This window comes from Mustela erminea, chromosome 3 (assembly GCF_009829155.1).
Source record: "Mustela erminea isolate mMusErm1 chromosome 3, mMusErm1.Pri, whole genome shotgun sequence".
Lineage (NCBI taxonomy): Eukaryota > Metazoa > Chordata > Mammalia > Carnivora > Mustelidae > Mustela > Mustela erminea.
In genome coordinates, this window is record NC_045616.1 from 91,741,396 (window position 1) to 91,768,691 (window position 27,296).

The 27,296-nt window shown below is 44.1% G+C and overlaps 2 protein-coding genes across 3 annotated transcripts; one reads left to right on the top strand and one right to left on the bottom strand.

Annotated features, from left to right (window-relative positions):
* Positions 1 to 1,213: 1,213 nt before the first annotated feature.
* TXNDC15 (thioredoxin domain containing 15) lies at positions 1,214 to 17,144 on the bottom strand. 2 transcript variants are annotated; one of them, XM_032336683.1, is made up of 5 exons: positions 16,962 to 17,144; positions 8,868 to 9,349; positions 7,213 to 7,376; positions 3,681 to 3,811; positions 1,214 to 1,952 (listed from the first exon to the last, which is right to left on the bottom strand). In XM_032336683.1, the coding sequence occupies exons 1-5, from the start codon at positions 17,026 to 17,028 to the stop codon at positions 1,756 to 1,758; spliced, it is 1,041 nt and encodes a 346-aa protein (XP_032192574.1). In that variant the 5' UTR covers positions 17,029 to 17,144; the 3' UTR covers positions 1,214 to 1,755. The 2 variants fall into 2 exon arrangements, with proteins under 2 accessions (XP_032192574.1, XP_032192573.1); XM_032336682.1 differs by having other exon boundaries at positions 8,868 to 9,355; positions 16,962 to 17,143.
* A 7,172-nt stretch (positions 17,145 to 24,316) lies between these two features.
* Positions 24,317 to 26,118, top strand: LOC116586555 (leucine-rich repeat-containing protein 42-like). Its single transcript, XM_032336681.1, has 2 exons — positions 24,317 to 25,230; positions 25,463 to 26,118. Exons 1-2 carry the CDS (start codon positions 24,524 to 24,526, stop codon positions 25,923 to 25,925), a joined length of 1,170 nt encoding a protein of 389 aa, XP_032192572.1. The 5' UTR covers positions 24,317 to 24,523; the 3' UTR covers positions 25,926 to 26,118.
* Positions 26,119 to 27,296: the final 1,178 nt, after the last annotated feature.

Consider the following 27,296-nt stretch of genomic DNA (forward strand, 5'->3'; position numbering starts at 1 on the left):
ATCTTTAATAAGACAGCTTTCTCATCTGGGAGTGTGCCCCCCACCCCGGGAAATAAAACTATATACAGTCATAAGTTTAAAAAAAAAAAAAAGTAATGCTGAACCTTCTCAAAGATCTATTATGTAGTCATGGTTAGGAAATCTCTTGGCAACAGTGAAATATTTATCATTTGTTAAGCAAAACAAAACAAGGTGCTAAATGACAGTTATGTTATGACTCTAACTATGGGAAACAAAGGAGAGAGACAAGAGGGTAATGGATTATGATTGTCTCTCAGCTCACTCCAGTCACCATGCTTAGTTTGGAACATGGGTCCCCCTACTGGAAGCTGCATGACCCAGAGCAGATTATTTGGGGCCTCATTTATTACCCTTCTATAAAACAAGGATATTTAATACCAGTGTCAAGCTCAGAGCTACTGTACCAGTAAATGAAACGGTAGGTAAAGAACTTAAAATAGTAGGAACACACACAGTTAGACTCAAGTGTTCGTTATTGTTATAAAAGATGGAATCACTGTAAGTTTTTCTTATAAGTACACACACACACATACATGTAAAGGTTCAAATCCAGCTTCATCAGCTTATTGTTTATGTAACCTGGGCAAGTTACTCAGCCTCTCTCCATGCCTCAGTCTGCTCATTTGTAAAGTGAAAAAAATACTAGTACCTTTCTGAACCACCGTCCCTTCCACCAGTGACCACCCCAGCCATAGCTGTCCACAACTTAAAGTTGTAAACTCCTGCCCAACATTCAGACAAGGTGACTCAACTAAGATTCTATTTCCATAGAATTTAGGGTGCATGATAAAATGAACTGCTCTATCTGAAACACTGGAAACAGTCACTACAAAGGTTACTTGTCATTATGTGGTCAGATGTCTTATATCTGCATTTAAGGGATCTTTTAGAAACAGCTTTTCAAAAAAGTTGGTATAAATTACACATTGTCTCGTTTCTACCTGTGTCCTAAGCTAGACTATAATCAACTTGCAGGCAAGAACAGTGTTACGTATTTCTTTTGGCTCTGACAAACTAGCACAGTGCCAAGAACGTTTTAAGGTTGAATCAGTGCGCGCTGGTTAGGTAATGACTAAAATTTGAGTTATGCTTTAGCCTAGAACTGTTAATAAATAAGCTTTAGTTTGATGATAATATTTGCTTTCTCCTAACATCTGCCCTATCCAGAAATTACTTATACCACTTCAAATTCTTCCAGTGAAATTAGAGATCATAAACACCAAGTACTTGACTCTTTTATTTTCCCAGTTACTTACAAGGTCACACTTATCAATTCTATTTCTTCCACAACAGAACATTTTCCTGCTTACAGGCTCTGAGAGAAAAACTGCAAATGAACGGAAACCAACCTTCTTAGACATAAAGACTTTTTAGGAATCAAGACTTTTCTAGAACTATACTGTGAAAAGTCCTATTTCCTCCTCCTATGAAGCCAAATATCATTCTACGCACTGTTGCACCTGAACACAGCTCCCATTTGAAACTGGATTACCCCCTTAAAATATTGGATTAGTAAAAACAAGAATGGTGACTTCTGTTGAATTTGCATTTGTTTTTTGCGGTACTAATTAAAAGACCAATTTATAATTTTTTAACACATTCAACAGTTCAACAAATGCATGATCCTTTTAATCTGACTAAAGCTGTAAGTCTATACTTCACTGGAGAATATGTAAGGAAGTGCAGCATTAATTTCTGAAATTTCTTGTCCTGACGTCTCCTTTCAGTCCGTTGCTATTCAGCATGTTCCTGCTCCTGTCCGGGAATTAGCCACCGAATGCTCTCAGTTCGAATGGTAGCGTACATAATAAAACTAATCAAAAAGAATAAGGAAAATACAAGCAGCCAGTCCACACTTTTTATCAAAGTGCTGGGAAGAGGGCCTATTTGGTCAGCTTGAGTTACCACCACATTTTTCTTGGCTTCTATACCTGAAAGAGAAATCAGCTGTTTCAAATCAGAGAGAAAACATACCCGCTAAAGATCTTTCTGAAGTATTTTGCATGGTATGCAAAAAGATATGCAGTCTTAAAATAAACACCACATGAGTATATCTGGGATGGGTTTCACTTGCCTGTTAGTGTAATTTGTAACTTGCCTTTCTCCCACCACATCAAAGGAACAGGAACCCATTCAGCTGTTCAAACCTAAACACTAGAATTTCTGTGAACTCCTCAGAAGGGTCTTCAGGCATGGTGAGAGTTGTCTTTTGTTCTCTTTGAGATCAAAATTCAATAAGCAACTGTAAAGCTACTCTCAGGAGTCTACAGAATGTTTTCACAGGTGAAGGAATGCTAAATCCAAAATGCTTTTAAATAAGTCACTGAAAAAATTGTTAGGACTAACCACCACTGATACCAGAGATTACCAAAAATGCTGTGACTCCTCAATTTCTTTTAGGTTCTAGGTTTTCTTAGAATGTTGAGCAAAATGGCTCCCTCTCTCCATTTTAACCTGATTGACAGTCATGGGTTTGGTACTATAATACTTGAATAGCTAATTAACTGGTAACAACTCTTTCACTCCTATGAGGTAACTCAGTTTTATGTTCTTTACTGTGAGATATAAGCAATGAGATGCAACTTAATACATATGGAAGGTATGTTATAACTCATTTTGATTTCCAGTGAATATACTTCAGGAAGAAGTAGGGTGCTCATAATTAAGGCATTAAAGCTTTTATGGAGCAAAGTTTTGCAAAAAAGATTTCTTCAATAGTCCGTGGTCAGAATTTTACAGAATAAAAAATATGGCCACATGTTTTGGCAAATATTAAGGAATTAAAATAGCATCTGCATATGGATGAATAAATGGAATACTGCACAGCGACAAAAAGGAAGAAAATATAACCATATGCATCAACGTAGGTGAATCCCACAAACATAATGATGACTGAAATGAGCCAGACACCAGGGAATCTATTATATGTGACTCCATTAATATAAAGTTCAAAAACAGGGGCGCCTGGGTGGCTTAGTGGGTTAAAGCCTCTGCCTTCGGCTCAGGTCATGATCCCAGGGTCCTGGGATCAAGCCCCACATGGGCTCTCTGCCCAGCAGGGAGCCTGCTTCCATTCCTCTCTCTCTGCCTGCCTCTCTGCCTACTTGTGATCTCTGTCAAGTAAATAAATAAAATCTTTTAAAATATATATATATAAAGTTCAAAAACAGATAACACTAGTCCATGGTGTTAGAAGTCAAGATGGTAATGTTCTCTCTGGGTCAGATTCTGGTTATCCAAGGCATTCATTTTGTGAAAATTCATCACCCAGCACACCAATATAATGCACATATTTGTGTAAATATTACACTTTAGTGTAATATATGTATGTATGTAAAAAGTTAACTACAGGTGTATATTATTCTATATAATGTATGTAAAAAGTTAACTACAGGTGTATATTATTCTATAATTGGTGAATTATAGAATAATAAAGCTGGCTTTTTAAAGGTATCAATAATCATTAAAAATACCTATTCGTGTTAAGCTTGCCGCTGGTTGAGAGACTTTTAACAGAATCATGGTAGTTCTCATCAAAAGAAGGTTTACGCCTGAAATCCAGTCTTGATTCCTTCACTTAAGAAGAGCAGACAGGAACCCACAGAAGACATATACCTCCAGCAATAAAGTCCCTTCTACAGCATATAATTTGTACATACCTGTCTGGTTAAAAAGGAAGACTTTCAGTGTTTCCAATGTTCGGTCTGTATGATTAAATCTAGCCATTGGCTTAGCTCCTTGAAATAATAAAATGTTAGGAACAGCTACGGTGCCAAACCTGGTAGAAAGACTATAACAGAAAGCAGTCAGTCACACAACCTGAACTACCAGCGGGTTTCCTCACACAGTTACCATATCAGAATGGATGGCAATAAATGAGAAAGTATCATTTTCCTGTGACCTACAGAGGTTTCTGACAGTCAAACTATATGCTTATAGCTATTTCTGAACTTTTTCCTTATGGGTTGAGGTTGGGGGCATTCCTATTCTGCTGAGCTGCTTTCTGTTACAACAAGGAACTACCCTTGACACAGTTATTCCACTTTTTTTTTTTTTTTAATTAAGTAAACTCTACCCCCAATGTAGGGCTGGAACTCACCACCACAAGATCAATGGTCGCATGCTCTACTGACTGAGCCAGCCAGGCATCCCCTAGTTATTCTGCTATTTAAGTTGCAAACTGCCAAAAGAGATCAGACCAGAAAATTCTAATTCATGGACAAAACAAACTGTGTCAATTAACTTGACAGAAGAAATTTCAAACTCTCCAGGATGCCCATCTCCATCCCTCATACAAGAGTAATGGGAGTCTGCGGTCTAGCAGACACACCAGGAAGTTCACAACTGGGCCAGGATGTAACAGGATCTGAGTGGGACTGGTTCATCTTTACATAATACAAAGTCATGGTAGGGGCGCCTGGGTGGCTCAGTGGGTTAAGCCGCTGCCTTCGGCTCAGGTCATGATCTCAGGGTCCTGGGATCGAGTCCCGGGTCGGGCTCTCTGCTCGTCAGGGAGCCTGCTTCCCTCTCTCTCTCTCTCTGCCTGCCTCTCCATCTGCTTGTGATTTCTCTCTGTCAAATAAATAAATAAAATCTTTAAAAAAAAAAAAAAAACAAAGTCATGGTATAAGCTCTGGAGTCAAAACACATGAGTTCAAGTCTCAGGTCTGTCACCTACCCAGCTGTGTGAGCTTCGGGTGGACTATCTAACCTCTTTAAACCTCAGTTTCTCCTGTTAGTAAAATGATAGTACTGGATAATCAGGATTTTTTTCTTTTGTAAACATGCTGTCACTTAAATATTAACACAGGAGGCGGGGCGCCTGGGTGGCTCAGTGGGTTAAAGCCTCTGCCTTTGGCTCAGGTCATGATCCCGGGGTCCTGGGATCGAGTCCCGCATCGGGCTCTCTGCTCAGCAGGGAACCTGCTTCTCCCTCTCTCTCTCGGTCTGCCTCTGCCTACTTGTGATCTCTGTCAAGTAAATAAATAAAATCTTTAAAATATATATATATTAACACAGGAGGCAAACACATGTCGCAGGCCAAATAACAAGGACAAGTATCCTCTACTCTCCATGATTAAGGCACCATAGGAGGCACTGAGAAGGACTCACGGAGATGACCAAATGAAGCAGATGATAAAAGCCCGCAGGGAATGGAACCCCAAATCCAGAGTACTAAGCTGGTGCTGGGACCCAGCCTGGCAGGCTTGGGGCAGGGGAATGCCCAAAGTCTGACACTAACCTAGACCATCCTTTCCATCAGTCTGCTCCCTTGGGCCAGGCCACGTAGATATTCCTCTGAAGCCCTTGTGAGAATTACTAATTTGCTGTGATACTTTCTCCCTAAAAAAGTTTAGGTAAATATTAGCAGTTACATTATCCACACTGAACATCAATAGAGTGTAAAGTTTTACTCAAAATTTTTACTCAAGGGACACCTGGGTGGCTCAGTGGGTTAAGCATTCAACTTTGTGTCAGCTCAGGTTGTGATCTTGGGCTCACAGGATCAAGCCCCATGTCAGGCTCTGCAGGGAGTCTGCTTCTGTCCCCCTCTCTCCCCCTCTCCCTGTTCACTCAGTCCCTCCCTCCCTCCCTCTCTCTCAAATCAAGAAATAAATAAATCTTTTAAAAAAATTTTTTTACTCAAAAAAGTTTAACCAACTTCATTTTTACCAACACACAACCTCCTGCGCCCTGCTAATGGGCATGTGATGTAGAGGAGGAGGGTCACACTTTATAACCCAGGCACAGTCACGGCACTGGAGGGAAATAGAGAACATGTGAACATAGATCTTTATAACGCAGCTCACTCAACATCTAAATAAGACAAGAGCCCACTGAATAATATAAAACAAAAGTAAATGTCATTTTAAGGGCCTAAATTAATTCATTAATTGATTCACTGTGCACTAAGGAACATACACGCAAGAATAAATGTAAACAAAAGGAGAGAAGAAAGGGGGAGGGAAAGAAAGAAATCCTGAGCAGACATACAACAGGGTGCTGAGTTGGGGCTGCCAGGAGTAGAAATCTAAACCGTGATTGAGTCTCAGGAGGGTCCCACTTGTGATACCAATTTTGCTAATTTAGGCTGGCCAACACCCTAAAGAGTCCTCTGGCCTGTCCACTGCCATCAGGTGGAGCCACCTTTAAATTCCACCCTGCAAACTGGTGCAGACCCTATGGAAAACAGTGTGGAGCTTCCTCAGAAGGGTAAAAATAGAACTACCCTAGGATCCAGCAATTGCACTACTAGGTATTTATCCAAAGGATAAATACACACACTCACACAACAGAATATTACCCAGCCATCAATAAGAATGAAATCTCACCAGGTGCAGTGACATGGATAGAACCAGAGAGTATTACGCTAAGTCAGCCAGAGAAAGACAGATACCATGTGATTTCAGTCATACGTGGAATTTAAGAAACAAAACAGATGAACATAGGGGAAGGGAAGGAAAAACAAAATAAGATAAAAACAGAGAGGGAGGCAAACCTCATAAAAAAAGAAACTCGTAACTCTGGGAATCTAAGTGAGGGTTGCTGGACGGAAGGTGGGTGAGGAGACCAGGTTAACGGGGTGGTGGGTACGAAGGAGGGCACATCATGGAATGAGCACTGGGCATTACATGCAACTGCTGAATCACTAAACCCTACCCCTGAAACTAATAATACACTATATGTTAACTAAATTGAACTTAAATTTTAAAAGAATTATTAACTCAGTCATAACAACTCATTCATTTATATAATACAACCTAGGGCTAGTTACTTACTTCTGTGCAAAATGGGAAGAAGTTATAGTATGTAACCACTCCCCCTGTTTTGAGGACAAAATGATATACAAAATGAAAAGTGCTTTCCCCAATATCTAGAACCTGGTAAGCCCTCAGTAAACCAAGATATGATTAACATAAAAATAGGTTAGATGGATAGATAGATGATTGACAGATAAATTCCACTGTGCAGAGAACAGTCCCTCCCCTTCAGGGGCCTCCAGAAAGTGAGGCCTCAGCTCCCTGAGGAACGTGACCACCCTCACCACTCACCCTTGTCTATCCCTCTCGCTAGTCCAGCTTCCATGCTCACACCTACCTCCTCGGCTTCAAACTTAACTGATGACAACCTCCACATAACTTCAAGCATCAGCCAGGGGGGTGACACATAAGCTCTACTCAGGGAACATACCTGCTGTGCTGAGATGCATCCAGTGCCAAAAAATGAAGAGCTGGAAATGCCCGGGGCAGAGAATTAAAATGAGGGGCCAAACTGGCAGAAAATCGGCACCACGGGGTGTAAAACAGGACTAGCGTGCAGTCACTACCATTTGGGTTTAGAAAATCCATAAGGTCCTGTAGTAAAAGAAACAAGTGTGAAAGTCAGCAGAAAGTGTTCACGTACATTCCTCTGAAAGAATGCCCAAGAAACTGGAAACACTGCTGCCTCCAAGGAGAGGAGGCAGGAACATGAACTGGAGAGAGTCTATAGGTATCCCCTTAATAGCCTTTTGTGTTTTGAACCATAGGAATACATGAATCAGCAGAAAAGTATTATCAAATAACAAATCATAAACTTTCCTATAAACTTCCTTGATAGTACTATAGAGCAATTTTATTATTTTTCATAATCCATCAATTCAAATACTAAGTACCGACAAGGCACAGGCCTCTCACACACTCTAATGGCATTATTAAAGCACTGAGATCTCAGGCCCCAATCATCAACTCAGCAGATCCCATAAGCAGTTGAATCAGTCTATTCGGCCAAAGGCTAGTTCAATTTAAGGGTACACCCGCCCTGCCACCACCCTACTCACACTGCTGAAATAGCTCTCTCCTAGTCAAGTGTGTGACACCCTAGAAACAGTCCTACAGAGCTAAGGCACAGGGTTCACCGGGCGCTGAGGGGATGGTGTGAGGCCAGCGCTGACCACTGCACATAGAGGGGCTACAGACGCTCAGCGTACCACATACCCTCATTTAAAATAAGCAGTCACAGTGTGCAGAGCGAGGATTTTTTCTCGTATTACATAAACAGCCTGAACTCATCCTGCTACCTAGCTTAACAATCCCACAGAAACAGTCATTATCCCAGTATTCTCTTCAGAATTATCCTTTATCCAATGGACTGGTAAAGCATGGCTGGGCTGGGGACAACTATCTCAGCTCTCACTCCAGAGAAAACACTGGAGTCAAACTCTTTGAAGGAAAGAAATTTTTCATTAACATAAAATGCTCCTCAGGGGTATCACCACTCTAAACAACGCTAAATCACAATCTTAGTAATTCAGATTTTTTTTAACTTGCCTCTGTAATAAATACCTCATTTAGAAGAAGAAAAATGTTAGGAATTCTAATCCCAAGCGCCTATCTGTTCATTGGGATTTTTTTTTTAAAGATTTATTTATTTACTTGCGAGAGAGTGAGAGAGAGGGCATGAGAGTGGGGGAGGAACAGAGGAAGAGAATCTCAAGCCGACACTGTGCTGAGCACAGAGCCCAATGTGGAGCTTCATCTCATGACCCCAAGATCACAACCTCAACCTAAATCAAGAGTCCCACTTAACCAACTGAGCCACTGTTGGTGCCTCTGTCTGCTGGGATTTTCATCATGAGGCCTGGTGGAGAGAGGACCCCAAGGGTCAATGCGTCTAAAAAACATAATTGACACTAGTTCTATCACCTCCTCTCCCTACGGACATCATAGAAAGCCAAATGAATTTTCAGTGATACACCCATTAGATGCCGTCCCACCTATAAAATGATAAAAATTCTGACCCAGCAGCTGAAAGTCTATAAAATCAATAGCAGAAAAGGAGAAAAGCGCTAAACCATTCTTTCTTACCTGTGACATATTTAAAATTTTCAGAGTGAAGTTTTCTAATCCCGTCACATTTCTCTCCTCACAGTTCACCTTGGGGGATTTCAGACTTTCCGTGTTATTGGAGTCCTCGGGTGGGGCCGGGTCGGATTCGGCCACTTCAGGCTCTGAGTAATACTCCTCCTCCCTGTCCTGGAAGCCGGGTCCCACGCCATCCAGAGAGAAGATGTGCTCCCGGAGACTGCACCTCGAGTCCTCCTCCCCTCGGGCCCCACAGGTGCCACCGCTGGGCTCGGGACTCAGCTTGTCCTCGGTCTCCCCGGGGATTACAGACAGCATCACCACGTGGTCGCCGTCAGGGTCCAGCCCCAGCACAGAACCAGCCTCTCCTGCCGACATGTCCTGGCCTGCGAGGCCGCGAGGGGGCTCCTCCTCACTGGCCAACACAGCTCCCGCCTGCAGGGAGGGAGCACGCTGCTCCTCCGACTGCAAGTGACCGCTGTCCTCTGCAACTGAAACATGCCAGCATGGGCCCACTCATAAGTCCCTTCAAAGTCCATGAACCCCCCAGAATTACGGTTCTCCTCAAATAAGAGATTCTCCCCAACAGAGAAAAGAGGTAACCTTCCCATGAAACTATCAGAGGGCCATCCACCATTCTCAATAACGAAGAAGGTCAACAGGAGGTACCAGATTAATGAATGTCAAATACAAAGTGGACAAATACACATCTTCATGTGATACCTGCGGCTTGCCGTGCGGATTATAAGCAAAAACATCCCAGTGCAGCTATCCAATAAGGAAATCCAATGAGGAAAATATAACACAAACATCTTAACAAGTTCATTTGTTTGATGAGAATATCCAACAAAAAAAATGCTGCCTTTATAGAAGATTCTACTCTAGCGATGCATCCTTGCATACATTCTAACAGCTCTTAGCCTGGCAGGACAAGGGTTACCATCCCCACTTAGCGGAGGACCAAGCTGAGGTAGAGAGAGGCGATGTAACGCCCAACAGCACACAAGCTAATAAGGAGCAGAGCCAGGTCTCTGAGTGAAGTCTTCTGGCTGCTGTGCCAGATTGGGCCTTACCCTCCCCTATGATACCTCGGGGCTGAGATGATGCCTCGTGGCCTGAAAACAATGCTCCAGCCATACAGCAGCTCCTGCCTGCCTACCTCTCTAGCCAGACAGAGCCTACTCTCCCGTCTGCTGCCCTTGGGAGTGCGAGGAGGTGCAGCCCTCAGGGCCAGGGCCACGGCAGGGCGAAGGAGGACCTTCTTCCCACTGTGGAGCCACAAGATAGAACTTGGGCTGGGGCGCCTGGGTGGCTCAGTGGGTTAAGCCGCTGCCTTCGGCTCAGGTCATGATCTCAGGGTCCTGGGATCGAGTCCCACGTCGGGCTCTCTGCTCAGCAGGGAGCCTGCTTCCTCCTCTCTCTCTGCCTGCCTCTCTGCCTACTTGTGATCTCTCTCTGTCAAATAAATAAATAAAATCTTTAAAAAAAAAAAAAAAAAGATAGAACTTGGGTGAAATGCTCAGGTAAGGGAAGAGTCTGGGGAAGTCTCATTCAACCACTGAGCAACCTCCACTCACCTCTGCAACAGGGACTCCTGCCCTCCAACTCCCATTAACTCAACAAAAGCTGCCAGACTCAGTGCCAAGCACTGACCAGGGGGGAACCAATGAGCCCAGCTGTACTGAGACAAGCTCACCATGTGGCTGGGAAACCACCAGCCATGCAATGGGCTCTGCCAAGCCAACAGCATGTCATCAAAGTGTAAATAACCAACTGGCTTTAAAGTTAGGGAAGCTTCCTAAGGTATGCACACTTGCACAGGTCTCAGAGAATATCCCCATAGAGATTTGCAGATTCATTCAGCAATTCAAAAACCTTGTCTGAGAATTCTGCTCTGGCTAAGCTGGAGTAAGAGTGATCAGATTCACCTTCCTTAGTGAAACAACCCAAAAAAGGTCAAAAATGTGAACCGGTTTCAGGAGACTAGTTAGCAGGCAACAAAGGATAAGGATCCCTGAGAAACAGGAAGAGGAGAGCCCTGCAGGTGTTCCAGTTTACCACCAGAGGGAATGCCTGCCATGGCTCAGGGAGTGGGGAAGGAAGCAAGCAGAGTCCAGCACTCCTCAAGTTGAGGAGATGGCACTGAGGGTTCACAGAGACCAAGAAAGCTAGAGTTCGTGAGACAGAATAGTAGAGATGGGCAAGCTCCAGAGACCTGCAGAGTGACCCCAATCTAGTACACTGGTCAGCATTTACATGTGGGTAAGCTCCCAAAGCTAAGAAAAGAACCACCCAAAAGGATCAGAGGCAACAGTACCCAACCCTCACACAGAGCTGGGAAGCATATCTGTTCCCACCAGCTAGACTGGAAAAACTCACAGTTCCCTGAGCACTGGGGAGCGTACACAAAAGTAGTGGGGCAAAATTGATCCTAGAGTAAATACAGCTCTGCTCTTGCCTAGCAAACCTTAAAAGCAAGGAACATACTATACTCAGCTAACTTAACTGTACCCTAGAACAAAACTCGTGAATATTTAGAGGAATACTAAAATATCCAGCACTCAACAAGGTCAAATTAATGTCTGGCATCCAATCAAAAATTACCAGGCATGCAAAAAAAAGCAGGAAAATATGATCAATATTGAAAAAGGTAATTAACCAATTAAAACTGACCAACAGCTTGCAGATGTCAGAATTAGGAGATAAGGATATTAAAACAGTAATTATAACTCCATTACATATGTTCAGAAAGTTAAACAGATATAGAGACAAAAGATATAAAAGATCCACATCAAAACACAAATCGAAACCACAGAGATCTCACCTCCTACCTCTCAGATTAGCTATTATCAAAAAGACAAGAAATAACAAGTGCTAGAGAGGATGTGGAAAGAAAAGGAAACCCTTGTACACTCTTGGAATGAATGTAAATTGGTGCAGCTATTGTGGAAAACAGTATGGAGGCTCCTCAAAAAAGTAAAGCTATAACTACCATCTGATCCAGCAATTCCACTTTTGGGTGGAACAAAAACACTAATTTGAAAAAAATATACGTACCCCATATTCACTGCAGCCTTATTTACAAAAGCCACAGAAGCAACCCAAGTGTCTACCAAAGGATGAATGAATAAAGAACACAGAATCTATACACACGATATTATTATTCCGTCACAAAAAGAGGAAACCTTGCTATCTGCAACATGGATGGACCATTACACTAAGTGAGGTAAATCTCAGAAAGACTAATACCATATGCTCTCACTTACATGTGGAATTTTTATAAATAAATAAATAACTAGCTCATAGATCCAGGGAACAGACTGGTGGTTGCCAGAGGTGATGGTGGGGGGAGGGGATGAAATGGGTAAAGATGGTCAGAAAGTACAAATTTCCAGCTACAAAATAAGTCATGGCAATGTAAAGTACAATATGGTGACTCTAGTTAGTGATACTGTCTTGCATATTTGAAAGTTGCTGAGAGTAAAAGGTAATTAAAGTTCTCATCACAAGGCAAAAAATATAACTATGCATGGTGTCAGATGTTAACTAAACTTACTGTGGTGATCATTGTGCAATTATACACAAATAATAAATCATTATGTTGTACACCTGAAACTAATATAATGTTATGTCAATTATAATATGATTTTCAAAAAGACTCAGATTGTACTCTGGCAACGAAAACTACAATGTTTGAAATGAAAACTACACTGGGTGGAATAATAGCAGATTAGGCAATGCAGAAGAAAAGACAGACTAGTGAATTTGAAGGATAGCAACTGAGTTTGAATTTGAAAGCACAGCAATAGAACCTATCCAAAATCAAACACACAATGAAAACAAGAATCCAAAGAAATTAAGAGAATGAGTGAGCTGTGGGATCATGAGAATACCCAGAAGGCAGAGTAGGGAGGTTAGTGTGGACAGAAAAAGTTTATGAATTAATAACTAAAAACTGCACATACTTGATAAAAATCATAAATCTATTGATCTAAGAAGTTCAGCAAATCCCAAGCTCAATGAACTACACCAAGATATTATCATAATCAAATCGCTCAAAACCAGTGACAAAAACAAAAATCTTAAAAGCAGCCAGAGAAAAAAAATATACTGCATCCAGAGGAAGAAAGATAAGGATGACAGCAGATTCCTTGATGAAAACAATGCAAGCAAGATAAGTAGCAACTTCAGGGGCACCTGGGTGGCTCAGTGGGTTAAAGCCTCTGCCTTTGGCTCAGGTCATGATCCCGGGGTCCTGGGATCGAGCCCCACATTGGGCTCTCTGCTCAGTGGGGAGCCTGCTTCCCCCACCTCTCTCTGCCTATCTCTCTGCCTATTTGTGATCTCTGTCTGTCAAATAAATAAATAAAATCTTTAAAAAAGAAAAAAAAAAGATAAGTAGCAACTTTAAAGTACCGAAAGGAAAAAACTATAAACCTAAAATTCTATACCCAGGAAAAATATCTTTCAAAAACGAAGGGAAGGGGCACCTGGGTGGCTCAGATGGCAAGTGTCTGCCTTTGGCTCAGTCCCACATGGGGCTCCCTGCTCAGCGGGGAGTCTGCTTCTCCCTCTCCCTCTGCCCCTCCACCCTGCTCATGCTCTGTCTCTCTCTCAAATAAATAAATAAAATTTTTTTAAAAAGAAAAAAAAAAAAGAAGGGAAAATAAATACCTTTTCAGAAACATTAGAAGCTAAAAGAATTCTTCACCAACAAACACCCAGAACAAGAATCTCAAAGGAATTCTTTCAAGCCAAAGAAAAATGATACTGGATGGAAATATGGATCCACACAGAAGAATGGTGAGCACAAGAAACAGTAAGGACACTGATAAACAGACAGCTTTTCTGAAAATGTAGCTAGGAAGGGGACAAGAAAGCCAGGGTGGGTGATAAGGGGCCAAAGGAGGTTTCTGTTTCAGCTGTTAGAACAGAGAAGTTTAAGGATATATCAAATTGATGGGAAAGGTGAGGAGGGCAAGGGAACAGCAGAGATCAGACAGGGCAGAGTATATGGCATCAGCAGCAAGGTGTGTCCTTGACAGAAGAAAGTCAAGCTCTTGTATGACTGTGACTGTGACTCAGAGAAGGCTCTGGGTGCCTCTGCAGGAAACCCTGCCAATTTGGTGGCGGTGGGATCACAATGACAGTCTTTCTGTAGCCTTTGGTTGATGAGCATGTACCACTTATATAATCAGAAGAAAAACATGTTTACTGGGGTGGCCACAAAACAGAGGAGAAAAAAAAGCCAGAAAGGTTTCATGTCTGGAAAACAAAGGGTGCCAGGTATAGGGGCCAACCCTTCTCCCAAATGCCCCAGCTCCACAGACATCTGCTCTCTCTGAACCTAACCAACATCTTAGGTCTCATAAGTACTTAGAAAATACCAAGATCCACCTCAGGAGGAAAAAAAAAAAATTCAGGGCAGAAATTAGAACCTGGCTCTTTCTAATCACCCTCACGAAAATGGGTAGATATCCCCTGCAAAAAATCAAAAAGGAGTCTGAGTGATGCACACACAGAGCTGGTATTTTCAGTTCAGGAGGGTTATTCTTCCCTCCTGTAAAAGAGTTAAGTAGACAGCACACATTAGGCACCATAATATTCTTATGCCCTCAGGTACCAGTGTTTTCACTTAAGTATTGGAAAGAGAGGAAACTGAATTATTCCACACCAAAACAGAAATGACGGGGCGCCTGGGTGGCTCAGTGGGTTAAGCCGCTGCCTTCGGCTCAGGTCATGATCTCAGGGTCCTGGGATCCAGTCCCACATCGGGCTCTCTGCTCAGCAGGGAGTCTGCTTCCTCCTCTCTCTCTGCCTGCCTCTCTGCCTACTTGTAATCTCTGTGTCAAATAAATAAATAAAATCTTTAAAAAAAAAAAAAAAAGAAATGACATAACGTGTGAGAGCTGCTGAACCCTTGCAGCGTCACGTGCCTTTTAAAAGAGAATGCTTAACCTCAACACACTGACTGCGTGTGAGCCACGAAAAAATGACAATCACTGCATCACTGGCAGCAAGAAAAATATCTGGTGGGGCACCTGGGTGGCTCAGTGGGTTAAGCTTCGGCTTTCAGCTCAGGTCATGGTCTCAGGGCCCTGGGATCGAGACCCACATCAGGCTCTCTGCTCAACGGGGAGCCTGCTTCCCCCTCTCTCTCTCTGCCTGCCTCTCTGCCTACTTGTGATCTCTCTCTCTGTCAAATAAATAAAATCTTTAAAAAAAAAAAAAAAAGTGTGGGGGGGTTAAAGTGGGTTAAAGCCTCTGCCTTCAGTTTGGGTCATGATCGAACCCCACATCAGGCTCTCTGCTCAGCAGGGAGCCTGCTTCCCCCTCTCTCTCTCTGCCTCTCTGCCTACTTGTGATCTCTATCTGTCAAATTAAAAAAAAAAAACTTAAAAAAAAATCTTTTTAAAAAGATCTTTAAAAAAAAAGAAAGAAAGAAAGATATCTGGAGAACAAGGGTGGGGGCACAGAGCCCACACTGCCAGGGAGCCCTAGCCTAGGTCAGATCCTTCACACCCTTCCAGTTTTGCTCAGAAGGCTCTCTACCAGCCGCAGGTTTTTCACAATGGCTTCTATGGCAGCAATACCAGGCCCCTCATGGGGTGGCCTCTGTCCACACTCTGAACGAGTTCACCAGACATCTTGGTCCCTGAACACTTGCAATCTCTTCCACCTACCTCAGTGTTGTCCCGAGGGCTGTTTCTTTACCAGGGAAGCCCTCTACGGGCTCTCCTGCTGGCTAATTTGAATCATCTTTCAGATCTCACCTTAAACTTCACCTTTGCAAGGTGACTTTCAAGGTGAACTTCACCCTCCCTGACCCTTAGACCAGAGGGGTTTCCCATCACAGCACCCAATAATACCCTGGGACTCTCACTGAAGCATTTTCCACTGTTGGAGTTTACTTAATTATTTGTAGTCATTTAATTCCTATCCTCGCCAGCAGATAGGAGGGCAGGCCTGTTTCTCTGTCTGGCTCACCACTGTACCTCAAGCGTTCAGCAGAGCATAGGACATGTGATGTATGCTCAGTAAAAATCTGCCAGTTGACAGCCTAGGGAAGACAGGCATGGGGGTGCTGAAGCCAAGAGGTGGTTCCTGTGCTTTGACACCTGGACAGCACTGCTACCTCCAGCTGCCAGTAGTGTCCACTACAGGCCCCAAAGCCTTAGATTTCCAGCCACCCTAAAAAGGACCCAGGTGGTGAAAGTCCCTCTATCTTCACCCCATTCAAGGCCACACCATGACGACCAATGGCCCACCCTATGGCTGGTGTTATCCTCAGGTCTGCGTGCACGTGGCCCAGACTGCTGAGGTAGGGGGGTAGTGTTCACATCACACTACATCACACTGACTACAAGTCGGTCCCCCAAATCAACAAGATTCTGCCTGGAAGGGTGCCTGGGTGGCTCAGTGGGTTAAGCCTCTGCCTTCGGCTGGGGTCATGATCTCAGGGTCCTGGGATCGAGTCCCGCATCAGGCTCTCTGCTCAGCAGGGAGCCTGTTTCCTCCTCTCTCTCTCTCTGCCTGCCTCTCTGCCTGCTTGTGATCTCTCTCTGTCAGATAAATAAATAAATCTTTAAAAAAAAAAAAAGAAGAAGAAGGGATCCATCAAGGTGCCAAGTAAAGCGTGGGCTCTGCCACGACCCGAAGGGCAGATGCGACCCTGAGCTCCGCGCCTCCGTCTGTGCAGCCTCTCTCCTACGGCGGGTGCGAGGGCTAACCGCTGGAAGGCACAGTCCGGCCTCCTCGAAGGGGCGCCGTAAATGCCGGCTCTTCGTTGCGGTTTGTCTCATTCATAATAAAAGGTATGTCTCAGTAGGAGCTAGTACACGGACACTCCCGTGACTGACGCCCGCTGCGGGGGCCTGCACGGGCTCCCCGCCACCGCGGACCACCACTCGGGGCCACACGTTGGAAGGAGGAACGACGCGGGGCTAGGCGCGCCGGCCGGCGCCAGGAAAGGCCGAGGGGCGCGCCGCGAGACCCGGCGCAGGTCAAAGAGCGTCGTCCTAGCGGACCTCCCCCTCGCCCTGTCATTTCACTCGCCGCCGCCTGCCGCCCCCGGCCGCAGGCTCGGCCCGCACTCACCCTCCAGGCCGCGGGCGGGAGGCCCCAGCACCCACAAGAGGACCTGCCACCACCCGAGGAGCCGCATGGCGCGGGTCTAGAAGCTGCCGGGACCACCGACCCGGACGCAGGGTAACCGGCGCACGACGACGCGCGTCGCGCTCCCGGCCTCCCGGGCGCCTGGGGGGAGGGGAACCGCGAGCGCGAGCGCAATCCCGTGCGGCCATCTTGGAAGCTGGCAGTGCCCGTTGGCGCCATCTTGGAGTCGGGCGGCCTGCCTCTGGCCTGTGGTCTCCGGTGTTTAGGATTCGCTGTTGTTCAGAAGCCGAGAGCCGGATACCTCGGGTCGCATCGAACGTTCCTGAGCCCTGAGCCCCGGACAAGGTTCCAGCCCAGGCTAGCGGCCGTCTTCGCGCGCGAGCCGGTCTGGCTGCTGGCAGCACACACTGCGCCCTGTCACGCTTCACTCCGGGCCCCAAAAGGCCCGGAAGCCTCCTCCTTCGAGCGCCCCGAATCCCCAGCCTTACCCCTGTTCCCCTACCTACGGGTGCCAGGTGAAATACAGGGTGCCCGGTTAAATTTGCATTTCACAGAAACCACGAATTGTTTTTTGTTTTTTGTTTTTTTAAAGATTTTATTTATTTGACTGTTTTTTGTTTTTTAACTCCCAAGAAACATACGGATATTCCAGTGTAAATATGTCCTGTAATTCTATTTGTTGCGTCTGGTCACCCTGACCCTACCTCCTGTGAACTTACGGCGGGCAGTTTTGGTCTGGTGGTTGGTGGATTTGCAGGGCAATCTCCTGCTAGCTGGGCCTCCCCTAGCAAAAGCAGCTCGGAAAGGACCTAGAGTGTAGAAAGGCCGGGATGGGGAGGGGTGGTGTGCCCCACAGCAGGGTTCTGCATTCCAGAGCGCGGCGGGGGTGGGGGTGGGGGCGGGCGGGGGAGGGCAGCGGAGGGACCTAAGAGACGATGCTCAGAGATGAAAAGAATGACTCTCCCAGTTAGCAGTTAAGGGAAGGGCCTCCTAAAGTCAATAAAGCCACAATAAAGCAGTGGGCAGGGGCTATGCAGAGGGCTGCTGTCAAACTTATTTGAAGAGGTTGATTAACACAAATAGATTTCAAAGGCCTTTACATCACATCGCTGGTAGTTAAAGCAACGTGAAGAGGAATCTAGGGGTTTTTTGGCCATATGGTGAATCCCAACTCCAACATTTATAGGGATATATGGTCAGTCAGCAAATTATGTAACTTTCTTAAATTCAGTTTCTTCATCTATATAACGAGATGAATTTATGTGAGTTTAAATGAGATGTAAAGTGATGAGCACAGTGCATAATGCCCAGTAAGCACATCAGAGCGTTACCCATTATTTGGATCGTACAATTCTAGTGCAGTAACCACAGTCCCCTGTGCCCATCGAAGAGAGTTAAACCAGGAAGATGTATCATCAATCTGAACTCACTGATTATTCTTCTATTATAAATAAACCGCCAGGGTTTTACTATGTAAGTTCTCAGATGCCTGTGGGTCCAGGAGACAAGGAACAACACAGCCTACATTTCTAGGGCCGATCTCTACAGTCATCATTTGGCTGAACTACCTCCCTTGCCCCCTACCCAGTAATAACAAACCTTTCCCCTTCCTTCCTTTCCTTCCTTCCTTCTTTCTTTCTCTCTCTTTCTTTTTCTTTCTCTCTTTCTCTTTTTCTCCCTTAATTTCTTTCTTTCTTTCTCTCTCTCTTTCTTTCTTTCTCTCTCTTTCTTTCTTTCTTTTCTTTCTTTCTTCAGTAAAGTCTATGGAGCTTGAACTCACCACCCTGAAATTGAGCTTCATGCTCTACCAAGTGAGCCAGCAAGCGCCCCAAACCTTGTCTGCTCTAACTTATTCTCTCTCATACCCTTCATATCTAATTTGAAGGTGCATAAAAGCCAATAGGACAGAGGATTAAGGGGTTTAGGATTTATAAAAAGGAGAGTGATTTGATTTGTCTGGACACTCTGGAGTGGATGCTCTGTTACTCCTTTTTTATTATGTCCTTTCCCTCCCTGTGTTTGTGCTTTGGCTGTTTGTTTGGACAATACCCTTGCAGATGTTGGAATTGTTGCCTTTCCATAAATACTGTGTATACACTCTCAAATGACAACTCGGAAAATGCTGTCAACAAGACAGAGTTCACATTTGACTGTCTCACCACCAGATGGCACCTGGACTTATTTTCTCTCTCTCTTTCTTTCTTTTTTTTTTTTTTTTTAAGATTTTATTTATTTATTTGGCAGACAGAGATCACAAGCAGGCAGAGAGAGAGGAAGAAACAGGCTTCCTGCTGAGCAGAGAGCCCGATGTATGGCTCGATCCCAGGACCCTGAGATCATGACCTGAGCCAAAGGCAGAGCCTTTAACCCACTGAGCCACCCAGGTGCCCCTGGACTTATTTTCAACACAAAAATTGCCTTCAGGTTTGTCTTGAAACTTTATTTTTGTTTCTGAGGGGAAAAACATTGGTATCATCATCTTTGGCTGAAATGAACACTGTGTACCACCATTTGGCCCGGGATTGTTCATTCGTATGAATGATAATAATTTGATAATAATTGGAATTGTTATGCATAACTACACACCGGCATGCCAGGTGTTTAGTTTGTCCCCTTGATGGATTTGCTTAATTTGTTTTGAATCTGATGAGTCATGAGAGCTTCTCTTTAATGGTGTCTGTGTCTGTCTCTCATGGGAAAATAAACAGTATTTCCATTCCCTTAGATCACTGCAGCAGAGTATATTTTCCAAAGACAGCCACAATAATATCCTTCCTCCCACATGCTGCTCTACAAAGTAATTTTGCCCCTGCCCCATCAATAGATAGAATCAAATTCCCCTTCCCTTGAATCTGGGTGGGGCTGTGATTCACAAGGAACCAAGAGGATGTAATAGTACATGAAGCCATTCTGTATAACTTCTGAGGCTATACAGCCTTACACTTCTTTGCTGGAAGATTTGCACTGAAGCTCTGAGCCACAAAGTAGGTGGTTGGACTGTCTAAAGCTGCCATGTTCTGCGGAAGTTCAAACCAGCTTGCTGAGAGAAGCCTAGACCGTATGAAGAGAAATGCCCACCACCACTCACTGATCCCAGGCCCACTCGGTTCCACCTTTGGCTCTCACTGGACTACTACTGCCTGAGAGACCACAGCCAGAAATGTTGTGACCCACAGATACAGAGATCAAAAAATTATTGTTATTATGAGTCATTAAGCTTGGGGTAATTTTTTTTAGAATAGATGAGTGGATCATTTTATTTTGTAATTTAGTAACTTTTAACCTGAAGATACTATGTGGATTAATTTAATAAATCAGTATGTTGGGCATATATTCATATACTTATTCTGCCAAGTTTCTTTCTCTTCTTTATGATTTTAATGTTATATTTTGATGGACTTCAGTTAACCCACTATATTCATTATTATTTAATCAATACTGAATATTCTGTGCAGTTATAACAAACTGATTAAACTGAGGTCCTTCAATAATTCAGTATCTTCCCAAGGACAGTTCGTCCTCACAGGGCAGATCAGAGTAATGTATAGTAGTTAAGAAAACCGTAACAAAAACCCACAAGCTCTCTTTCCCAACTTTATTTATTCAGGATATATATCCTAAATTTCATTCCTAATCGAAATCATGCTTTAGTTATATTAGGTGCTCCCTAGTGTACTCACAAGTATGAACCGTCATAGGAGCCCTCTGCATTTCTAACCTGAGTACTAAGCTCTTGGCATTTATGTTTTCACTCGGATGGTTTTCTCCCAAATATACCATTCCGATTTGACATAAGAGGAAACAAAAGCACAGAAAAAAAAATGGTTTAGAGTCACAGAGGGAGTTTCTGACATAGCTAAGACAGAATACCAATCTGAATTCAACACTTTATACACTCTGGTATACAATCAGTAACTCATTTCAAATGCTAGCACACTGTTAATCAATACCTCTGTAATGACTCATGTAAATAAATACTAGATTTAAATAAATTCATTGTATTCAACTAATGAGAAGGATCCTGTGGCAAGAGGTTGAAGATCTAGGAGAGAGGAAAAATTCTGAGAAGAAAGTAGAGAAGGGGATCTGGCGAGGGATAAACCTGAAACAGTAAAAGGAATACAGTAAGAGGAATACGCCTCCATTGTAATAGGAGGAAAGGGTGAAGGCAGATAAGCTATTTTCTCTGTCAGGAAGGTGGTAGGCTGAGAGAGAGCCTGTGGTGGTATCTAAGTATCTTAAGAGCGGAGAATGGGAATCCAAAATAACCTAAATGAAGAGTGCCATGAGACCTGACTAAGGATACAAAAGAACATCCTGGCAGCACTGGGGATCAAGCTGTGTTTGGAAAGCAAGAATTTATAGTGGCAAATGGCACAGGTATTTTTCTCCATTTAGCATTTAGCAGCCCAGGAGTAAATGGTAGCCAAAATTAGACCAGAGTTAGTGTTTTGTCAAGCTTGAGTGATATATAGACCAGGGGCAAGTTAACTGAACATAATGATAGTTGCTAATATCTTTATGAGCCTAGTTGAATCCTATTTTTACCATTTCTTAAACTGTATTTTTTTTAACTCCAATATAGTTAACACACAGTGTTATATTAATTTCCAGTGTATAATACAGTGATTCATGAGCATAGATGAGTCTTAACATTATCTTGAAAGGGAAATTTCATGAGTTGGCCATTCCTTAGGTAGAAGAATACTTCATATAACCTAATAATTATTTATAATCAGTATATTAGTTACCAGGGCACCTGGGTGGCTCAGTGGGTTAAAGCCTCCGCCTTTGGCTCAGATCATGATCCCAGGGTCCTGGGATCAAGCCCCACATCGGGCTCTCTGCTCAGCAGGGAGCCTGCTTCCTCCTCTCTGACTGCTTATGATCTCTGTCTGTCAAATAAATAAAATATTTTAAAAAAAATTTTTTTAAGTATATTAGTTATCTATTGCTACATAACAAATTACATTAAACTGGGCTCTTAAAACAGTAATAATCAAGGGCGCCTGGGTGGCTCAGTTGGTTGGTCAGCTGCCTTCGGTTTCAGTCATGATCCTAGGGTCCTGGGATCGAGTCCCACATTAGGCTCCTTGCTAAGTGGGCAGTCTGCTTCTCCCTCTCCCTCTACCTACTACTCTGCCTGCTTGTGCATTCTCTGTCTGTCAAACAAATAAATAAAATTTTTTTTAAAACAGTAATAGGAGCTCCTGGGTGGCTGAATCGTTAAGTGTTTGCATTCAGCTCAGGGCATGATCCTGGGGTCCTGGGATTAAGCCCCGCATCGGGCTCCCTGCTCAGTGGGAAGCCTGCTTCTCCCTCTCTTACTCCCCCTGCTTGTGTTCACTCTTTTGCAGTGTCTCCCTCCATCAAATAAATAAAATCTTTTTGTAAAACTACCAATAATTATTTATTATCTCACACCTTTTATATGGGTTAGCAATTTAAGCACTGGCTTAGTTAGGTGGTTCTGGCTGAGAATCTCTCAGGATTTTACATTCAAGAGGATGGCAAGTGTCACAGTCATTTGAATACTTGATTGGGAATGAAAGACATGCTTCCCAGATGGCAAGTTGTTGTTGACTGATGGGAGAAGGTCTCTGTTCTTAACCATGAGGGTATCTCTAGACTGTTCGTATGTTCTCATGACATGACAGATGGCTTTTGCCAGATCCAGTGACAGAAGAGAGCAGCAGTAAAGTTGCAAAGTCTTTTATGTTCTAGCCTCAGAAGTCATACACCATTATTTCTACAATATTCCACTAGTTACACATGTCACCACAAATAATGTAGGAGTAGACTATACACGGACATAAATACCAGGAGGTAAGGATCATTATGAGCCATATTGGAGGCTGGCTTACCACAAGTGAGTAATAGTACTTGGATTTCTATAGTATTAACCCTTGAAGATGTTATAAATAACACTGTGTTGTTTTTTTTTGTTTGTTTGTTTGTTTTTAAAGATTTTATTTATTTAATTGACAGAGATCACAAGTAGGCAGAGAGGCAGGCAGAGAGAGAGGAGGAAGCAGGCTCCCTGCTGAGCAGAAAGCCCGATGTGGGGCTCGATCCCAGGAGCCTGGGATCATGACCCGAGCCAAAGGCAGAGGCCTAACCCACTGAGCCACCCAGGCACCCCAATAACACTGTGTTAATAAAAACTTTTTAAAAAGTAATAGCTGAGAAGAATACTGTGTTATAAATAATATGAAAATAACATAGGGGCACCTGGGTGACTCAATTGGCTAGGCATCTGCCTTCAACTCAGATCATGGTCCTGGAGACTTGGGATTGAACCCCACATCAGGCTCTGTGCTCAGTGGGTAGCCTGCTTCTCTCTCTCTCCCTGCCTGCCTCTCTGCCTACTTGTGATCTCCGTCAAATAAATAAATAACATCTTTTTTTTTTTTTTTAAGATGTTATTTATTTATCAGAGAGAGAGACACAGCAAGAGAGGGAACACAAGCAGGGGGAGTGAGAGAGGGAGAAGCAGGCTTCCCGCTGAGCAAGGAGCCTAATATGGGGCTTCATCCCAGGACCCTGGGATCATGACCTGAGCCAAAGGTAGACACTTAACGACTGAGCCACCCAGGCACCCCAATAAATAAAATCTTAAAAAAAAAAAAAAACCCTTATCCAAGCCATTACCTAATGGTCAATTACCTGCTTACCTAATATGTTCTTCCTTCGCTTCTCAACTCATTGAATCTGATTTGAGAAGTACTTGGGCTTACAGCATATTTGTGAAGCTCTATTAAGAAAATACCAAATCTTCGTGGCTCAGGTGGTTGAGGGTCTGCTTTCAGCTCAGGTCTTGATACCGGGGGCCCTGGGGTTGAGTCCCACAGCAGGCTTCCTGCTCTTCAGGGAGCCTGCTTCTCCCTTTGCTTCTGCTTCCGCCTCTCTCGCTCATGAATAAATAAATAAAACCTTTTTAAAAAGAAAAAATACCAAATCTTCAAGCAATAAAGAAATCCTTAAACTGTGATTCACCTTACTGTGTTTGATAGTGTATCCAACATAGTATTTGGAGAAACTGGTTGACTAATCCTGCCTTCACAATATTAAAACTGACATCAAAATGATGACTATAAAAGAAAGGCCAACAGGCCATATATCTTCTGTTTTAAAAGCAGCCCATGCAGGGGCACCTGGTTGAGCAACCAACTTTTGGTTTTGGCTTAGGTCATGATCTCAGGGTCCTGGGACCGAGCTCCACGTCAGGATCTGTGTTAAGTGTGGAGTCTGCTGGAGATTATCTCCTTCTGTTCTTCCTCTGCTCATGCTCTCATTCTTTAAAATAAAAATAAATAGCTTTTCCCCCGCCCCCCCCCCAGCCCCTTGCCAGCCCCGCGGTCCCACGGCGCCAGGTCGCCCCCAGCCCCCTCCCTCCTCCCAACCTCTCTCGGTCCCACCCTCTGTAGCTTTGTGCCCGCAGCGTCGAGCCGCTTCCCCCATCAGGCGCGCCGCGGGAGGTGGGAGCCGCCACCGAGAAGCTGCCGCTCGCAGCCCCGGGCAGGGGCACAGTTGCAACCAACGCAATGTCTTACTACCTCAACTCAGAAAACCACCTGGACCCAGGACCCATCTATGTACGAGAAAATGGTCAGCTGCACATGGTCAATCTGTCTTTGGATGGTGTCAGGAGTAGCCTGCAGAAGCCAAGGCCTTTCAGACTATTTCCCAAAGGCTTCTCTGTGGAGCTTTGCATGAACAGAGAAGATGATACTGCACAGAAAGAGAAGACTGATCATTTCATCTTCACATATACCCGAGAGGGGAATCTTCGGTACTCTGCCAAATCTCTCTTCAGCCTCGTCCTGGGCTTTATCTCCGACAATGTTGATCACGTTGATTCCCTTATTGGCTTTCCTGAGCAGATTGCTGAAAAGCTGTTCTCTGCTGCAGAAGCCAGACAGAAATTCACAGAGCCAGGTGCGGGGCTGAGGGCTTTACAGAAATTCACAGAGGCCTATGGAAGTCTGGTACTTTGCTCCCTATGTTTGCGAAACAGATACCTGGTGATTTCAGAAAAGCTTGAGGAAATTAAGTCTTTCCGGGAGCTGACCTGCCTGGATCTTTCCTGTTGCAAGCTTGGAGATGAGCATGAACTTCTAGAACATCTCACTAATGAGGCACTGTCTAGTGTAACTCAGCTCCACCTGAAGGATAATTGTTTATCTGATGCCGGTGTGCGGAAAATGACAGCACCAGTTCGAGTGATGAAAAGAGGCCTTGAAAATCTAACATTATTAGGGGCGCCTGGGTGGCTCAGTGGGTTAAGCCGCTGCCTTCGGCTCAGGTCATGATCTCAGGGTCCTGGGATCGAGCCCCGCATCGGGCTCTCTGCTCCGCAGGGAGCCTGCTTCCCTCTCTCTCTCTCTCTCTCTCTGCCTGCCTCTCTGCCTACTTGTGATTTCTGTCTGTCAAATAAATAAATAAATAAAAACTTTAAAAAAAAAAAAAAAAGAAAATCTAACATTATTAGACTTATCTTGTAACCCTGAGATCACAGATGCGGGAATTGGATACCTCTTCTCTTTTAGAAAACTAAACTGCTTAGATATTTCTGGGACAGGGCTCAAGATTGTTCTGCAGTGGGAACGTGTGACTTCAGAAGCTGTGAAGCCACGAGAAACCGGGGAGCCTCGAACAGCAGCTCAGCACTTCTATGGCAAGCGGGCTCGGACAGAAGCCCCCGTTAAGTGTCCCCTGGCAGACACCCCCGTGAACTCTTCTGAGAAACTCCAGTTCTATAAAGAGAAAGCCCCAGACTGCCATGCACCATTGTTAAAGCGGGAAGCTGTCTCGAGCCAGGAGTCAAAGAGCAAGAAGAGAGCTTTTGAAGAGCCAGAGAAGGACCAGAGCAACTCTTCGCAGTCTTCAAAGCAGAAATACGTGTGTCTTGCTGTGGAAGACTGGGACTTGTTAAATTCCTACTGATTGGTAGACAGGAGTTGACCTCTTTCCCCCGACTCTAATGTATGAGGAAAGGGGGCTGATGGTGTTTTCCCTTTTGTTTGCCTTTACCTATGGTATTAGCATAGCAAGCGGATATTTCTACTTTTGTGGTGGGGGAGGGGAATGCTATGGAAGTATGTAATAATTTCTAATGTATATTTTCAATACATAGTAATTTTTTCAAATAAACATTTTTGCTGTCCTTAAAAAATAAATAAATAAATAAATAAATAAATAAATAAATAAAATCTTAAAAAAAAAAAAAAAAGCAGGTCGCCTGGGTGGCTCAGTGGGTTAAGCCTCTGCCTTCTGCTCAGGTCATGATCTCAGGGTCCTGGGATCGAATCCCACATCAGGCTCTCTGCTCAGCAGGGAGCCTGCTTCCCACCCCCCTCTCTCTGCCTGCCTCTCTGCCTACTTGTGATCTCTCTCCGTCAAATAAACAAATAAAATCTTAAAAAAAAAAAAAAATGCAGCCCATGCAAGTAAAAAAAAAATAAACAAGAAATAAAATAAAATAAAAACAGCACAGGATATTTTTTTGTTTAAAGTAATCCCTACATCCAGTGTGGGGTTCAAACTCACAACCTGGAGATCAAGAGTATCATGCTTTACCAACTGAGCTAGTCAGGCACCCCTGCAACTCTTGAGAAGAAAGATAAAATCATTTAAGGTTTGGAAATACCTTTTTAGCCAAGCCTCCCGAGTAAAAATAACTGTGCATTAGCGGATGTCCCTCTTCTTTCTCTCCTTCATCCCCACTCCAGATCACCTTCAAATAACCTGAAGTTGAAAGGAATACCTCATGATATTGTTTGGTGTTCTGCTGATACCGATACCCACATGCCCAAAGGAATGGGCAAACTTTGCAGATCGAAAAATCCAGCATCTAGGGGCTCCTGGGTGGCTCCAGTCAGATTAGTGTCTGCTTTTGGCTCAGGTCATGATCTCAGGGTCCTGGGATTCAGCCCATGTGCCACCCCCCACCTCCACACAGCAGGTAGTCTGCTTCTCCCTCTCCCTCTGCTCCTACCCCCCATGCTAAATCTCTCTAATAAATAAACAAAATCTTTTTTTAAAAATTCAGTATTTGGGGGCACCTGGGTGGTTCAGAGTGTTGGGCCTCTGCCTTCGGCTGGGGTCATGATCTCAGGGCCCAGGGATCGAGTCCCACATCGGGCTCTCTGCTCAGAGGGGAGCCTGCTTCCTCCTCTCTCTCTCTCTGCCTGCCTCTCTGCCTGCTTGTGATCTCTGTCTGTCAAATAAATAAAAATAACATCTTTAAAAATTCAGTATTTGGGATGCCTGGGTGGCTCAGTGGGTTAAGCTGCTGCCTTCAGCTTGGGTCATGAT